Source organism: Protopterus annectens, chromosome 11.part0 (genome assembly GCF_019279795.1).
Source record: "Protopterus annectens isolate FY-2018-M chromosome 11.part0, PAN1.0, whole genome shotgun sequence".
Taxonomy (NCBI): domain Eukaryota; kingdom Metazoa; phylum Chordata; order Ceratodontiformes; family Protopteridae; genus Protopterus; species Protopterus annectens.
In genome coordinates this window covers 546204134-546222827 of record NC_056745.1, presented here as the reverse complement: position 1 = coordinate 546222827, position 18694 = coordinate 546204134, and the positions used below count along the sequence as shown (strand labels likewise).

Below are 18694 nucleotides of genomic sequence, written 5' to 3'. Positions count from 1 at the left end.
GCTAAGATGGAGCATGTTCAACAATTCTGGGTTGGACATGGCTCTGTATGTTAGACATTTTGTACCCCAAGTAGACTCCAAAGAATTTTTCCTCCAGTAGATGCAAGTGTTGGAGGTGTGATGTGTAAGAAAGATAATTGGGTATATATTTTCTGGGAGTGTAATGAGTTTGGGTACACTAAAAATTCCCTGCAGACTACTCTATCAGAAATATTGGGTGAGCAAATTGATATAACTAAGGCAATTATTTTTTTGAGTTAAGATACAGAATCAGAATTGTCTAGACGTAGTAGGGCCCTTCTGAGTCTAATTTTGGTGATTGCCTAAAAAGTGGTTACTAGAAAATGGAAATCAAAGTCTAACCAATTGTACTAGTATATAGTAACAAAGATAAAACAACTGGAAATAGGAACTTTATAAAAGTGAAGGAACAAATTACATAGAAAATGGGAATTATGGGAATAGTACTTGCAGAATTAAGTTTTAGAGGAGGAATTGAGGTTTAAAGGAAGGCGAGATTTGAAAGAGCTATGTAATGTTTGACCGACAATGACTGGATAGAAGATAAGTGCTGTATAATGTTCGCAACTAAAATAGGTCCATATGGTTTGTTTTCCTTTATATAAATTTATGATTGCCTGTGTCATAAGTGATAATTTAATGAAGATGTTTCTTGTTTTAAAAAAAAAAGGAATAGATGGAACTCTTGTGGAAGTTTGAAAGCTAGGAGGGAAGAGAGTGATAAAGATCCGGAAGGTTTTGTTTAACAGTATTTTAAAATGAGAAGAAGCACAAACATCCTGGAAGAAAGCTGTGGTGGCTGTAATGTCTAAAGATTTTAAAGACCCATCATATCCAGCGTCATATAGGCTCATTTTGATACTAAACCATGATTATAAAGTGTTTGTCTATAATGACTAAAAGAATGGCAAAGATGATGCTAAAATTAATAAATATGGATCAGTATGGTTTTGTGGAGAGAAGGCAAACATTTGACAGCATTAATGGAACAATTATGATCCAGCGGGAAGCAGAATGTTAGAAAATATCACTGTTGTTGCTGGGTCTTGAAGCAGAGAAGGCATTTGGCAGAGTAAGCTGGGGTTTCATGAGTAGGGCAATAGAAGCATTTGCATTCCCTGATAAAGTAATATGGTTGATTAGGAGAGTATGAGGGATCTGAGGTGAAAATTAAAGTGGGTGGGTTCCTCTCTGGCATTTTCTGTTTGAGCAGAGAAACCAAGCAGGGGTGCCCTCTTTCCCCTTTGTTATTTATGTTATATTTAGAACTATTGGCAAAAAAAGGGACTCAGAAATTCAAGGATATAATTGGTAGGGTAATCAAGAAAAGTTGGATTTATTTGCAGATGATGTTATTTTGCACCTGATTAAACCAGACAAAAACCAGACAAGGACATTGCAAGTGTTGTGGAACATTGTGAGACCGTTTCAAATCTTTTCAAGATACAAAATGAATGAGTATGAAACAAAGACTATAGCCGTAAACTATGTACCCACACACAAACTGGTTCAGCAATACCCATATTTATGAGGATGTGAGAAAATGAAGTACTTTGGAGACTAGATTACAAAGGATTCTGTTATGGCAGCTAAGGATATGTGGAAAGAGGCCAAACAAAAGATAATACAAAAACTGAGATATTGGAAGCTCTGTTTTATTAATATGGATAGCAGGATACAAGCAGTAGAAATGTTTTTAGTCTCTTTAGTGTTATGCACAAGTCAAGCATATTTTTTATCAACCAGAGGAGAAGTTGTGGATAGCATTTAAAAAAAAGAGTTGAAAAGATTTTATTTGGAGGGGTAAGAAGGCAAGAGTGGAGTGGAATAAGTTCCGTCAGAAGAACAAGGTGGTTTGAGATTGCATGATTTGAAGGGATATTACAGAGCTACACAGTTAAGGCTCCTGTATATAGCACAAGCAGAAAGGTATAATTCAAACGGGGAAGCTCAAGAAATGAGAGACTGGGATTTTAGATGCAGATCCTCAAGGAGAATAACAATAACCACGCAGAATATTATTATTCATAAAGTAACAAGAAAGTATTCTAAGAAATAAGCCAACACAGGAATGGAGAAAAGAGATTCTGCCAAGAGGGTTGACTGCAATTAGGGATACAGAGAATAGTCAGGAGGGGGTTGGAATTTATTGGAAAAAATGGAAAAGGAACCAACGTATTGGAAGCAAATAATTCGAGAAGAAAGGTGATAGAATGGGAAGAGTCCAAAAATTAATTTGGACTAAAGACTAGAAGTTGCCTTCCCTGTCAAGGATTGATATCATAGAATAGGTAGAGAGAAAAGAATGGGGGATCCCAAGTGAAAGACCAGCAATGAGTTTGATTCTAGTAGAATCCAAAACAGAAGCTGCTGTTAAAAAAGGGATAATTAGTATGGCATTATTGCATGATAACTATAGGAATGAGTCAGAGGATTGGGAAGAGTGATTAGATAAGCAATTCACAGAGAGACAATGAGAGGATATATATAGCACAACCAAAGGCACACCAAAAGGAAAAACAACGAAGTAGGATCCACCAAAGAACAGTTTATTGCAGACTTCTCTCTCTGACGTCTCGGCCTAAGCCTTCAAGGAGTACAAATGACATAAAATGCTATGCACATATATATATACCACAATAATTAATTAATGAGAGGATATATGTATGGCTCCCAGATATGCAGCTAAGTTTGGAAGATGTAGGATTTTTACAAAAGTAGAGCTTGCACAAGTACTTTTATACCCCAAGCAAACTCCAAAGAATTTTCCTCAGGTGAATTTCAAATGTTTGAGATGTGATTGGAAAGAAAGAAGTAACTGGGAACATATTTTTGGATGTGTAATAAGTTGGCATTTTTAAAATTTCCCTGCAGACTGCTGTGTCAGAATTACTAGGTGAGTAAACTGATGTAAGAAAGGAAATTATTTTTGAGCTTTGATAAAGAATTAGAATTGCCTAGACATACCAAGGTCTTGTTGAGTTTAATTATGGTGGCTGCTAAAAAAACAATTACTAGAAAATGGAAATCACAGTCTAAACTAACTGTACTAGAAGACATGAATATAGTGACAGAGATAAAACAACCTGAAGTAGGATCTTTTAAAAAGGTAGAAAAAAATTATTATTAAAAATGGAAATTTTGGGAACAATGCATGCAAAATAATGTTTTGGAGGAGGAATGAGGTTTAAGGGAATGCAGGAACTGAATGAGCTATGTAATGGTTCACTGGCCATGACTTTATAGAAGATTATAAGTAATGTTTTATGTTTGCAACAGAAAATGCCAGTATGGTTTGTTTTCATTTATATAAATGTATGATAGCCTATGTCATAATTGATAATGCAATAAAGATGTCTTGTTTAAAAAAAAAAGGTACAAGAACAAAGAAAGGGCTTTCTTCAGTAGTGGCCATCTCAACTCCTCCTCTCCAGAATATCCTAATAAACTCTAAAAAACTGGAAACTCCAGCTCCACATAGGGTGACAGAATTTTTGAAAGCGTTCTTTGAAAATGTTGTCTCTGATACCTGTTACACTATTTCTGATAAATAATATGACATCCATACTCATCATTCAGTGTACATACAGTGAATCGAATCCTGCTCAAAAAAAAAAACAGACTTACCTGGATATGCAGAGCTGTCCTATGTAATTTATCAAAACAGCTGTTAAATCACTAGTAGTTCTAGTCACTCATCACATGAATACAAATGCTGTGGAAGCTGAAGTTCTCAGTATTCTTAAGGAAGCAGATATCATCCCTTTTTAAAAAGTGGACATTTTGCTGAACCTAATAACATAAGGCCTGTAGCCAGTTTCAATATGTTAACCAAAGATTTAGAAAGAAAGTAGTTAATCAACAAATCCCCAGTTATATAGTAGAAATGAATATATTTAACAACTGTTAACATTTTTTAAAGAAAGGATATTCTTTAAATATAACACTGCCACCTCACATAAGGGAAACAACATAGGAGACGTGACATCACAGCTTTTTAAATGTAATTATTTATTTTCTTTGCCAGGAAAGTTTTACTAGACACATTTTCACAGTTGGCCCATGGAGAAAAACTCCACATAAATTACAATGTTTACAGTGAACAACAGTAAAAACTGAACATTCAAGCATTACTTTGAGGTAGAAGTGAAACAGTGTTTACATTTCATATACCTTGGAAGTCATAATCTGAAGTTGTTAATCTTCTTCCTATTCATCACTGATGGGTTCGGTTCTGAGCCTTCGGAACCGAACCCATCAGTGATGACTGGCAGAAGATCAACAACTCAGATGGAATGTTATGGTAAGACATAACTTCCTTTTATTGTACATAAGTAAAACACAAGTTAACATGTAATAACTGGAGATACAAGAGCAATGAATACACATAGATTCAATATGTATAATAACATAAATGAGGTTGGATGTCACTAGAGAGGGAACAGAAACTAGAAAAGGAGGTAGAAGGTATAAGCAGAAATGACCAAAACATAAGTACTGTGATAATGGAGAGGTTGAGATAGCAGTTGATAGGTAAGACAATGAGGTGGATAAGGAGGGTATTAGTAGAAGAGGATTAAGGATGTACATTAGTCAGAAGAGTAGTAGTGGGAGTGAAAGAAAGAAAAAAAGACAAAGGATTATAAAAGCGAGATAGTCCATGTGATAGGTGAGGTTGGTAATGAAAGAAAAACAGAAAGGAATGAAGGTGGCTTTAGTCAGGATGTGAGCATGAGCCTAACCATAAGGAAGTTAGGTTATATGGCTTTTCTTTGATCTCGCCAAACCTTTTGGCACAGTAAGCCATGTAGAGCTGATGCACAGTTTTAAGTCGGTTGGTTTTCATCCTGACAAACAAAGATGGTTTCAAAGCCCTATTTAGGATAGATTTTTTTGTAAGATGAGGAAACAAGTTCTCCTTAACATTCATTCCTAAAAAAGTTCAGAGATCTGTCTTTGGACACGTGTTCTACAGAATGCATAAATACAATGTCCAACCACTGTCGCAGTTTGCATGTGATACAATACGCTGATGACTCCATAATACTGTGTTCTACAAAGGACCACAGATCTGCAGGAAAAAAGACCTCCAAAAATGGCTTCCATGTCTTAGAAAAATAAAAGTACCCCCCATCTTGAATATTAACAAAAGCAACTCAGTGCTGTTTAGTAATAACATCTATAAGACCACCCGTTTTCCCATGCTTCAAATCAAACCCAGAGGAACAAGTACTTATCTCTATCAAAAAATGTGCCATATTCATATATGTGTATATATATATATATATATATATATATATATATATATATATATATATATATATATTGAACATTATTTCAGCGGCACAGTCTGTACAAAACTTATCACATCCTTAATTAATTCCTAATTTTGTAAATGCATAACCTTCACATGTATCTCTGATATACTGGGCTGGCCCCCAACACCCCCCCCCCCCAAAAAAAATGTTCCTTCATTTAAACCATACAGTGGCCCTCCTTTAATTAAAAAAATAAATTACTGTCAATCTTGTCTTCTTTCTTTTGACTTTGTGGAATATGAGGTTAAAACCCTAGGTATGAACCAGACTACCCAAGATTGGTTAGCAGTTCAGGCAGTGGAAGAGCTTTGCAGGAGGGAGAATGAGAGGGAGTTGCTAACACTAGCTTGCCCATCATTTTGGGGATGGGGAAGCATTCAGGCTCACTGTTGTACCAATACTTCTTGGAGAAAAAGGAAAAAGGTCAATGGCATGAAACATATATCAGGACGTGTGCTTCACTCTGCCAAGACAAAATTGTGTGGTAGCACTCATAGAACATGTGAAGTACCATGCCCACCTTCAAATTTCTACAGCAAAGACAAGCATAAGTAATTCTAAATGAAGTAATAGCATACATTCCCATGAATATAAGATTATACAGTAACATTTTGATAAAAACTACACAAACTAAGGACTCGAATGGTAGTGTAAATCATCAAATCTTTGTAGGTCACATCTGGAATAAGCTACCCTCTGCCATCACAAACACTGACTGTATTAATTCATTAAAATAGCTAGTTACATGCTTAATTAAATTGCTAGTTGCATCTGGTGATTTAAGCAAGAGTATTTCTGTTCAGTCACCCTTGTACAGTTAAAGGCAGAACCAGCAGAGTGATCCAAACAGTTGTTCTGTGTTGTAACATTGATCTTGTGTGTGTACTGCTTATTACCAATTATAACTCTATTGCTTTTTTTAAATGTTTATCAACTTTATGTAGGTAATTTTATTTCTTCAGACTTTTTACTGTTTACTCAAATCCCAAGACTATAACAAGTCTACCTTCAGCTGGCCGCCTCTATATCTTTCAATTTATGAATGTAATTTTATCCTAAACCACTTTCATGGTTTGTCAACTATTTGCATCGTATCACTGAAATATTTTTGTAGTGTGTGCTCACTCCTGTCCTGTTATACCTTTGACAACTATTTGATTTGTTCATATGGTCCTTTTTTGAGGTAGCATAGTGTGGTAGCGATTAGAGTCAACAGACACCTTGTGTTGCATTTTGCTTTGATGCAAATATCAAATGCTTGCATATTTGAAGCATTCTTTAGTCACCCTCATTTGATAACTTTTGTTGTATCAGCAGCTATTGAAAATGGGATTCAGCCTAGTTAGATAACCCAGTAGGGTGCCGTCTGTATGAAGTTTGCATGTCCTCTCTGGTGCTGCATAAGTGTTCTCTGGGTGCTCCAGCTGCTTCCCAAAAACATGCAGTAGGTGAATTGGCATTCTCCCAATTGCCCATAGATGCACTCGTATTGTCCGAGTAAGAGACTGTGTATTGGTGCAGTGTTCAGAATGTGTTTCAGTGCCTTGTGCCCATTAACTGCCATGTTATACTCTCAACAACCCTGCAGTCCTTTAAAGAATAAGATGAATGATCGGAAAATGGATGGATGAATAAATAAAAATTAAAATAATATATTTTATAAGAAAGAAATATGTTCTTACAAGAGTACTGTTCATGTGCACATCTCTGCTGCACTCCTAAGTTTTTTCTGTGTTATGTGTTTAATAGAATGTTGAATAAAAGCCAAGACGGTGAAGAGGAAATTGATATGGATGATGAAGATGCTATAGCAAATGTAGTTGGTTGTCTGGGACCATTTAGTGGACTGCTTGCAACAGAACTGCAGAAATATCAAAAGCAAGTGACAGGTAACTAAAGCTTACTTAAAGCTTTCAAAAATGTAAGTAATGTTAAAATTCATCGTAAATATTTCTTTAATATTTTGGAGCTGAATTGCAGAGAACATCTAAAGTATGAGTTAAAGAAGAAAGAAAATAGGCTGCAGTGGTTGGTAAATCATGATTTTTTTCTTTGATGTTTATTTCACTGGATCTTGTTATAGTTGGACACAGAAAGAAGCAATTCAGTAGTTATGGAAATAGATGCAATTATTCAAGCACATGTCTGTATTTTCTATATTAATGGTTAAGTAAACCAAATTATATTGGTGAAAAAGACTCGCATCTTTGGTTCTTGCCCATGGAACAGGATATGGCTGGAAACGGTGTTTGGGAACAGTACACTCCCCTTGTTAAACAAACAATAAATAAATAACTGAAGTGCTTTTCATGAGGTGATATTGGATTGATTGTAAGAAAATGATTGCATACCAGAATGTTTAATGACACAAAGCTAGTGTCATTGCAATGTAATGTCTGCTGCTATAAATATCTGTGGTGGAGTCAGACCCCATTTAGTTTTATGGGGTGTACAGCATATAAGCATTTATTACCATTTTCTGTAATTCACTATATTGGAACATAGACCAACATTTTTGATAACTTTGTCACTAGGTAGTGTAAATCCCAGCTTGTAACTCGCTGTATAGTGTTGTAGTGATAGTTATCTTGACTGCTTGGATAAGGAACATTACAGACTACATGGTACCTATGCAGTAAGTTACTTCATACCACAGGTGGTATGTTAACTTTGATTGCCTTTATGGCATAATGTGTGTACCTTTGGGTATTATTTTATGGTGTTGTTTTGAGATCCCAGTGAGTAGCAGTAAGCCTAATTTTGCTGTCATCCTTGTTTTGTTTTTTTGTTTTTTTTTGGGGGGGGGGGGGACTGGCACTGTACTATGCTTATTTGGACCACTACTGGAATAGTACTCTTCACTGTCTGCTGATTTATCTAGTTGTATACATAGTGTCATGAAAACATGAACTTGGGTCAGTGGTCTCCCTGATTCGATGCTTTCATCCTGATCATATTATCTTACTGCACTTGTCTTTGTCTTGGGAGTGTTAACACTTACTCAGCTGGGCTCTGCACCCTCATAAAAGTCATATTTGTCTAAATTTTCAATTTGGCCTTTTTTTTTTTTTTTGTAGTTGTAGTTATAGGAGATTCTAACTTAATTCACGCCCATTAATTCCAGTGTTACAGGACTTATTTAAATATTAATTTGTTTCATTAACTGCATAACAATAGGATTACTTACAGAATGCCAGTGTTTTATTCCTTTTTTTTCTGCTAGCATCCACTGTCCTGTGAACCAAATGCTACAATCCAGATCAGTATCTTTTGCCTGCATATGATGCATGTCATTTCTTCATTCCAGGCCAGTGTGCTGGTATATTCCCTCTCAAAGATCTTGAACAAATTGCTGACCAGTGCAGGACTTCATAAATATTGCAAGATGATAAGATTGGTAGGAAAAAATGTGGAGAATTGCAGACTTTTTAGGTTTGCAGCAGTAACAGGGAACATTTCAGGGAAAAATCTAAGTGAAAAGCTAGTAGTTTATCTAAAAGAACAACCAACATGCGTTTGTGGACATAAGTTGCCATTTGAACACTGATTCAGTTTCATGACTAGCTTTCAAGGGAATTTGATACAGCTTTCCAACAAACATCTGGATTTCATCAAAGACTTTAGCTTAGTCTTGCATAGATATTTGCTTCAGAAACTGGTAGGGGTTGTTGGTAGGACTGAAACTAAAGAACTGAGTTAGCCTATGTCTGTAGAGGCCACAGAGGATTGTAGTGAGGAAGTATCAGGAGTAAGGGATGTAATTGGTGAAATTTCCCAGTTTTGCCAGTTATGGGACCAGAACTCTTCAATGTGTTGTTTCATCTGTACCTGAGGAAATAGAGAATAATAATAACCTCTTCACTATTTACAGAAAGACCGGTACAACAGTGGAGTAAGGAGTGAAGGATAATATATTTAGACAGGCTGATTAGGAGAAAGGTGGTAGTTGAAAGAGGGGAAAGGCTGTGACCATAGAGACACAACATGAGGTGCTCTGACTAGAGGCCAAAAGTGGCAGCCATTTTCAGGTTGCACCTGAGAATACATGGCATTTCTTATCAGATCAAAAATAACTCATAGCAGTCTTGGTGTAATGTAATCCTTGTCAGACAAACTGTGCTTTTTTAAACAATAGATGCTATATACACAGGATATTTGTAACATTGTCAGGCAGAATACAACATTTTTTAAACAGTTATAATTGCAGTACAATACATACATACAGAGCTTATGCTAAGAAGGCAGATTTCTAGGTGGATTAAAGTGACTCTACTATACGGAAGCTCTCACATTTTGATTGCTTGGATAAGAAGGACTTTAGTTCTGAGTGAAATTTAGGAAAAGGTGTTAATACATTTTATATGTAGAGAAATGGTAGCCCAGACTTTAGGGGCAAGAAATGAAAAAGCATGTTCAGTGGAGTGTAGTTTTGAATGAGGGGCCTGAAGGATTGAATTGTGTGCTGGGAAGGATCTAAAGTTATAGGAGATGTTTTTTGTTATTTCTACTCACCAGAAAGGTGAATAATTTAAGGTTAATGAGTTTGATGACTAGGCCTGCCAGAATTGAAGTGGTTCTGTGTTCCAAAGGTAATCATTTGACTTCTTAATGGATGGAAGCACCAGTGTTCTCTTTTGGAGGCTTGAGTGATAAATCTGCAGATTTTTTATTACTGGTGGTTTGTAGAACTTTGACAATTGTTTTTGGTGCAGTGGCTTTGATAATTAGACCATATTCAATTTAGCTGGGAGAAAAGGACACCTTTATCACTATTAGCTGTTCCTTCAGGGGAAAATAAGTGACATATTTACCTGATCAGAAGTGAAGTGTGTTCACTTTGGCCTTAGTGTTTTGTAGAACTGTTTCCATCTGATTTTTTTCTTTTTCAGTGAGAAAGGCTGGATCTATATATAACCATATCTACTGCATATACAGTATTATATGTGTATATGTAAAATAGACAATAAACTAAAATTTGACATTCACATATCCATGACCATACAAAAAGTCCACAAAAAACTAGGAGCGTTATACAGAAATAAGTAACTTCTCACCAAAGCAGCAAAGATTTCAATAGCAAATTCCCACCTTATCTCCACCCTACTTTATGCCTCTCCAGTATATACCAACCTAAGGCAATGCGATCTAAACAAGCTAGAGACCTGCTACAACAAAATCACCAAATTCGCCACAGGGGCATCCTACCGTAGTCACCACTGTCTCTCACTTGCTGAACTCCCTCACCTCCTTCAATGGTATCAACTCTCACTCACCCACAAACTAGTAAACCATCCACTAAATGTCCCATCCCTCCAGAATCTACTCCAACCCTATCGCACCACCAGACCACTAAGATCCAGCAACAAAAATCACTTGCAGATCACTAAAGCCAATAACTCTGCTGGTGAAGCACTATTCGCTTGCACCATAGCCAAATTATGGAACTCCCTCCCACCCACAATTACCTCCATACTATCATGCAGCCACTTCAAAACTTTACTAAAAGCGCACCTAAAAACATGCTGGCTATGCCCTTGCAACTCCCACTCTTAATATCACCCACCCCATCCAACCACTACCTTTCTTTCCACTCCACTAACTACCTTGATTATAGCAAGCTCAGATGCTCATAAGCCTAGTACTTATTATACAGCAAGAACTTCTTATTGTAACATTTGTTAATGTCTGTTATGTACTTCACAGATAAAGATTCTAGTTGTCTACTGATGTACTATGTTCTTCATCTGTAAATATGTTGTAAGTAATTGCTATGTTAAATTGTTAATTGCTATGTAATCCAGTGTAACTACTGTCTGTTTATTTTAACTGTGGAGCTTTTCTCCCTGGGCCTCCGCTGAAAATGGACCTACGTCCAGTCGGACACTCCCGGTCAACAAATGAAAATAAAATAAAGTAAATAAATAAATGTGCTAAATGCTGGTATTGCTTATGACTGTAATCTGCTTGAAACTAGCGCTTACTAAATGTTCAATGTGCATTAATATCTTGAAGCTTTTCTCCCTGGGCCTCCACTGAAAATGAACATATATCCAGTCGAAATATCCTGGTCAACAAATGTAAAATAAATAAATAAATATTGTCTGCTTTCAGTAATATGAGAATATCTCAAAAAAACAGAATCAGCAAAACAAACTAAATAAATAAAAATGCTGGCAGACAGAATTTCACAGGCACAAATCACTCAGGTGATGATAAACCAAAGGTGTATTTAATGATAAAAATCCACAAGATTAACGAAAGCGCTCACATTTTATTTGTTTTTCTTGTGGATTTTTATCATTAAATACACCTTTGGTTTATCATCACCTGAATGAATTGTGCCTGTGATATGCTGCCTACCAGCATTTTTATTTATTTAATATGAGAATATCTGGAAGGTCTGTTCGAGTTTTACTGCTAAGTAGTGAGAAGAGTATAAGTGAGAGAAGTGAGTCTTTTGTTATAGAGAGTGGTGCAAGAGGGGATATGAGGGTCTGAGTTACACTTTATAAAGCTGGTTGAAAAGGAATGATTAAAATCATTTTATTGCTGTAATTCTAATTCACGCAGACAGTACAGTTTTAGTAAGTGGTGGTCTGCTGTGTCAAAGGTTAGGGCTCCAAAGAAGGTGCCTGTGTTCATACTGATTCCATCAGTAAAGGTATACAGAGCAGACTTAGTGCTTCTACCTGACCAGAATCCATATTGCAGAGGGGAGAGAATTGTGTGGACTTGAAGGCCAGATATAGATTTATTTTGCCTAAATTTATCATAAAATAGTTAATTTTCATTTTTTTCATGAAGTTCAGTTGTCTGTGGTAGTCACAATAAAACTAGAGATGTTCATCGTGTTACCCTGCTGCAGTCATCACACTTGGGTTATCCTGCCATCAGGCGGTCACGCAGTCGTCCCGAATTCCAAAGTCTTGGTCCGGTGTCGGTTGCTGTCGCTTCTTCCCTGACGTCAGTGCGCCAGGGGTATTTAAGAGGCATCCAACGCCATTTTCTTCAGTTTTTCTTGCCGCGCGGTGCCAGAAACAGAAGCAGTTCGCAAGTGCCGGTCGGCCGACACCTGAGATTTTCGATTTGAATTTCAGTCCGAAGTCTTCATTAAAGCTAAGTACCCCATTGGAGAACATTTTCTTGCCTCAGTCCGATGTCAGAAAAAGTTAACAATTGCATTTCTTATGGGAAGCAAACACTTCATAAGGACTTCCATTCCTATTGTATTCCTTGCCTAGGCCCAGACCACGACGTCACAGGTTGTCGGTTTTGTGCTAGGTTTAATAAACTAACTATCAAACGCCGTTTTGACACGGCATTACTTTGGTTGGAAATTTAATTATATCATGCTGTTGGAGTAGCCGACAACCGCCACTTATAAAAAAACGCAAGGATAAGGACAGGCAGCCTAGGAATAAGCCAGACACCGAGGCCTCAGTTGGGCCTGTCGCCGGTTCTCCGGTTTTCAGTGAGGCGCCTGACGACCGCAGAACTGGAACCCCAGACAGCTGTGGATTACCAAGCAGAGTCCACTAGGCCGACGCAGCCTTCTACCAACACCGGAGCAGAACTAGACACCGGTGCAACGGAAGCACCTTCGGTTGCAGAAGGTGTCTTCAGACCGACTACACTCACCATTAAATCTTATGCTAAACTTAAAACTCCTTTAAAACCAAAGAAAACTGTACGTCAGGCTACAGTTCAAGGCCCCATGCCTAAGAAACAGATGCTTAAGATGGCTGAAGATTTAATTACCCTTATCAGGGATTTCCATCCCCCTCCTGATAAAAGACCAAGACAACAGGAGGATTATGCATCCTCTAACCAGGTTTCTCTCTCCTCAGATTCTTCTGAGGAACAGGATTACACTTTTCCACCTTATGAGGATTCTGAGGTTGAAGATTCCATTCCCTCGGCTTCTCCCACTGAAGACTACTCCTTTGGGGCAACTTTGCATACCATGAGGGAACATTTCCACTGGGAAGGCCAGGATTACTCAGATTCTAAGAAAAGGCTCTGAGATTTCCTTTTACTACCCCAGCACAGACCTCTTGCTATCCCTCCTGTTTTAGATATTGTGGATGATGTTTAGTTGGAGTCTAGTTTAAATCCAAACTCTCTGCCTCCTGCTCCTGCCAAACCAGACAGATACTACAGAGTACCTGACGCACACAAATTCCTTTATAAAAGCCCTGTAGCTGACCCAGAAACAATTTCCCAGGGTCCTAAGGGAGCAAAAAGCTTCTATGGCTAAAAATCCTGTGCCCTCTGAAAGGGATTCCAGAGCCCTAGATAGATGGGGAAAGAAAATTTACACCTCAGCAACTCTGGCTATGAGAGCATTAAATTGCCAGTTTCACATGCTTGAAATATCAACAATTCCTGATGTCTCAGTTAAAACAAAAAATGAGCACACATTCAGAACAGCCTGAATTCAAGGAATTGCAGGATCTGTTGCATGCAGCTGAACAGGTGGGCAAACATACCTTGCAATGCGGATTTGATTCATTGGAAGCTTCCTGTAGAGCAGCTGTTACTGGCTCTGTCATGCGTAGACATGCTTGGTTAAAAGAACAAACCCTCCCTGACCATGTTAAAGCAAAATTATTGGATGCACCTTTACAACAGGATGTATTATTTGGTGTCAAAGCAGAAAGATTTTAAAGAAAATGGAGGATAAGGCAAAGTCTATGCAAACGGTAAAGGATTTTTTGCAGGTACAACCCCCTCGTTTCAGCAGAAATTGTCCAACAAAAAACTGGTCCTTTCCAGCTTCAGACAGATCACAGAGGGGCAAATACAGACACCCAAGGGGCAGAGGCCAGTCACAAGGCCCTTACAAACCTTGCCAATGGGGTTATGCTACCCAGAAAGGAGGAGCAGACAGGCCCCAGGCTAGCAGAAGACAAACACAATGACTCTATCCTCAAACTACCAAGCAAATCTCTCCTGGCAACTCCCTTGGGATGAAAACTAGCATTTTTTTGCAGACAAACTGGCACATCATCACAAAAGACAAATGGGTTCTAAACATTGTCTCCCAAGGATACAGATTCCACTTTCATACCTTACCAAGGATCAAAGGAATGCCAAACCTGCCACCAAATCAATCGGCAGAGGCACAAAAACAAATTACAGCTCTCATGAACATGAAAGCCATTCAACAGGTACCTGCACAGGAGCAAGGGCAAGGATTTTACTCAAGACTCTTCCTAGTCCCAAGAAAGTACAAAGCATGGAGACCCATTCTGGATCTTTCAACTCTCAACACCTATCTGCAAGTACCAAATTCAAGATGCTAACACTACAGCAACTTCTTCACATGCTGGGCAAGATTGCTTGGCTAGTCACTTTGGACCTCAAGGAGGCATACCTGCATGTCCCTAGCAGACAAAATTGCAGAAGATACCGTCGCTTCATTGCAGGTTCAACGCATTATCAATTCTCTGCACTGCCCTTTGGCTTATCTACTGCGCCCAGGGTCTTCATAAAATTCTTGGCACCAGTAATTGCACACTGCAGACAAAGAGGAATTCAAATATACCCATACCTGGACGACTGCCTTATTCAAGCAGAAAGCAAGGACATTCTTTTAAAGCATCTGGCATTTGTCAAACACCTTCTAAGTTTCCTAGGGTACACAGTAAACGAAAATAAATCAAAACTAGTACCCTCACAAAACATAATATTCCTGGGTGCCAGCTTGAATACAATGGCCCAGATGGCTTTCCTCATGCCAGACAAGCGACAGCTGTTTCAATATTTCAAAATAATGGCAACAAAGACCCAACTCCCTGTAAGAAAAATTCTGCAGGCCTTGGGATTCATGGCATCTTGCATTCTTCTAATACCATTTGCAAAACTGCATATGAGGAAATTACAATGGTACCTGAAAAGTGTATGGACTCAGCACAGCCACAGCTTGGAAACAATGATACCACTCATTCCCTGCCTTCAACAGGAGTTTCTATGGTGGGCACAGGCATGTCACCTCAACAAGGGTCAGGCTTTCACCTTACCCACAGCCAGGCAAACTATGACAACAGATGCATCAGACTATGCCTGGGGAGCACACATGGCAGGGCAGTGCATTCAGGGCAAATGGACTACAGATCAGGGACACCTGCATATCAATCAAAAAGAAATGCTAGCAGTGCAGAATGCCCTAACAGCTTTCAAGGACCTTCTACACCCAGGACAACTACTAATAAAGACGGACAATACCACAGTTATGTGGTACATAAACAAGCAAGGGGGCACACATTCCTACCCTCTTTGCAGACAAGCAATGACCTTGTGGAACACTGCACTCTCTTACCAGGTTCAATTACATGCACAATTCCTGCCAGGAAAGAAAAACACATTGGCAGACGACCTAAGCAGAAACATCATGGATCCACACGAATGGAAACTAGATCCACAAGTATTTGCAATGATAGTTCAAAAATGGGGATGCCCAGACATAGATCTGTTTGCAAGCCCCCACAACCACCAACTTCAAAAATTTTGCACAAGGACCTTCCATCCACTAGCTTGAAAAGTGGACGCCCTCTCTAGCAAAGGTACTGCTGAAAGTCAGATTAGAGAGGCCACAAATGATACTTGTTGCACCAGACTGGCCACGCCAACATTGGTATCCAATTTTAAGGAATATGGCCCACGGCCCACCATGGAATTTGCCACAAATTCCTCACCTGCTCACCCAGCAAGACCATCAGATTCTACACAGCCAGCTCAAGACTTTAAACCTGGCTGCATGGCAAATTGCCTAAACAACCAACCAACACCTTTATCCAAAGCTGTTATGGATGTCATTCTGGAGGCCAGGAGGCCCAGCACCAGGAAAACCTATTCAGACAAATGGAAAAGATTTTGCGCCTGGAACCAGGCTAAAGGCCTAAACCCCCTTGATCCAAACATCCCTCAGATTCTACAATATTTGACTGAGATGTTACACAAAGGACTTTCCTTTTCATCTATTAAGATCCACGCCTCAGCAATTTCAGCTCATTAAAGCACGGATCCTCCATTATTTTCACATCCACTCCTAAGACAGTTCCTCAGAGGGGCTAAGAACTGGCCACCAAGGAGAGCTCCAATACCTACTTGGGATCTCAACTTTGTTCTGGAAAAGCTTACACTGCTGCCCTTTGAACCAGCTTTTTCAGCTGATTTAAAATTTATTTCATGGAAAACTGCCCTACTACTAGCAATAACCTCAGCTAGAAGGGTCTCAGAGCTACAGGCACTAATGGCAGTGGAACCTTTCATCATTTTTCATCAAGACAGAGTCTCTCTATGAACTAATCCTTCCTTTATGCCAAAGGTGGTATCCAGTGTGGCCCTAAACCAAACCATTCACTTGCCCACCTTCTTCCCAAATCCCCAGAACAAAGGAGAAAGACTCCTGCACTCTTTGGACATTCACAGGCAATTACGTTACTAGAGCTGGTTTGCCACTGCAGTTTTGCAGGGCCTACTAGCTTCTTCTAACCCTGTTTGACTCCACCTCCCATCCTTAGCTTTGGGATTCAACCCAAGTGAGATGACTGCAGCAGGGTAACACGATGAATATAGTACAGTTTTGTACCTACCATAAATGTAGATGTTCGAGTGTTCACCCTGCTGCAGTCCAGGTTACCCTCCCTCCATCCCGTCTGATCTAGCTAAACTTATCTCTACCTCTTTTTCCTATACTACCTCTGTGGTGTATTTGCTTGTGCCTAAGGGTTTTGTTTGATTTTTATATAACCATATATATATATTTTGCCTACCTATTGGGGGCACCTGACATCTGGGGCAAGAAAAACTGAAGAAAATGGCATCGGATGCCTCTTAAATACCCCTGGCGCACTGACGTCAGGGAAGAAGCGACAGCAACCGACGCCGGACCAAGACTTTGGAATTCAGGCCAACTGCGGGACCGCCTGATGGCAGGATAACCCAAGTGTGATGACTGCAGCAGGGTGAAGACTTTAACATCTACATTTATGGTAGGTACAAAACTGTACTTTATGATCCATAGGATTATTGCCACAATATGATTTGGAAGTAAAAGCTGCATCTCTGACATAAATAGATGCTTTCATCAGATGGTATCCATGGCATAAATATGGTTGCAGTCGTGAATATTGGCTCTTAGGCTGTAGCTTAACTGTAAAACAAAGCTCATCATGTACATTTCTTTGTTCTGTATTGGGGAACAGGAAAATGCACTGAAACTACACACCAAGAAATGCTCCTATGGCATACAAAAGAAGACGGAAAGCGTACTGTTTAACTTTGATTTCTTATTACTTTTTTTCTTCTTGTTGAGATTATTTATTATAAAAAAAGAAGGATTTAAGCATTTTGTTATTGTTTATATTATTTATCAATCTGATTTTCTTAACAGTTTGTTGCTTGTTGTTTTAAATGTAAGGAAATGTTCACAGCCTGTATGAGCACTGGCAGGCAAAAGAGTCTAGTTGAAGACTTAAAGATCAGTTGTATAGCACTTCATAAAAATGTATATTATTTTCCAGGTAACACAGCCTCAAAAATTTTCACAGCACTAACCATTGTGGTCTTCCAAAATGGCTAAACATTGATCAGCAGCTTAATTTCAGCTTTCCTAGGGTGAAAAAAGAAACTGAGAAATAAGAGCTAGTAATACTGCCAGCTTGATTAAAATTCAGTGACTGACTAGTAAGTCCACTGCCTGGATGCCAGCATAGAAAAAACTTAGGGAACCTGAAAGGCAATCAACTATAAAAGATTAAGAGAAAACACTGACAGGGAGGAATACTGCAGCTGTTCAGCAAAAAGCAGTTCAAGCTCCAGCTTTGGTACAAGAGGTGGCTTCTAGTAATTTAGAGGAAAAAGTGTGCTCAGAGCTGATTAAAATAAATGAAACATTGAAATAATACATCAATTCTAAGAAAAGAAGGTTGGGAACAATAGAAGAAGCTTTAAGTTGCTCTTCAGATGAACTGCTAAAACTGCCAAAAAAAAAAAACAGAGGTTGAAATAAAGAAAAGACTTACTATGAGAATTCTCAAGAAGAACTGTTTCAAGTGCTAGTTAGGGAACTGAGCCCACGAGAAAATCTGAGATTTTCTGCTGTACCAGAGAAACTAGGAGAAACACTATATCAATTTTATGAAAGCTCAAATAAGCAACTGGACTAGTATTCCACAGTATGATTGGTTAATTGAAAGGGCATATCAAGTGTATACACCCTTCCTGGCCACAAGAAAGTAACCAAGACCTGTGTTAGTAATGATAGAATTATACAAGCAGAAGGAGTTGACCCTGACAAAACTGTGGCAGAAGGGCAAAGTATTAAAAATTGGAGACAATACTATGTTTGT

At 38.6% G+C, this 18694-nt stretch overlaps 1 protein-coding gene across 4 annotated transcripts in view; it reads left to right on the top strand.

Moving 5' to 3' along the window:
* TBC1D30 (TBC1 domain family member 30) overlaps positions 1-18694 on the top strand; it is a 1459252-nt gene that overhangs the window by 1300413 nt on the left and 140145 nt on the right. For all 4 annotated transcript variants that reach the window (XM_044088056.1, XM_044088057.1, XM_044088058.1 and 1 more), the window contains one exon: positions 7089-7228. In XM_044088056.1, coding sequence (XP_043943991.1) covers positions 7089-7228 — 140 coding nt within the window. The remainder of the gene's footprint in view (positions 1-7088; positions 7229-18694) is intronic.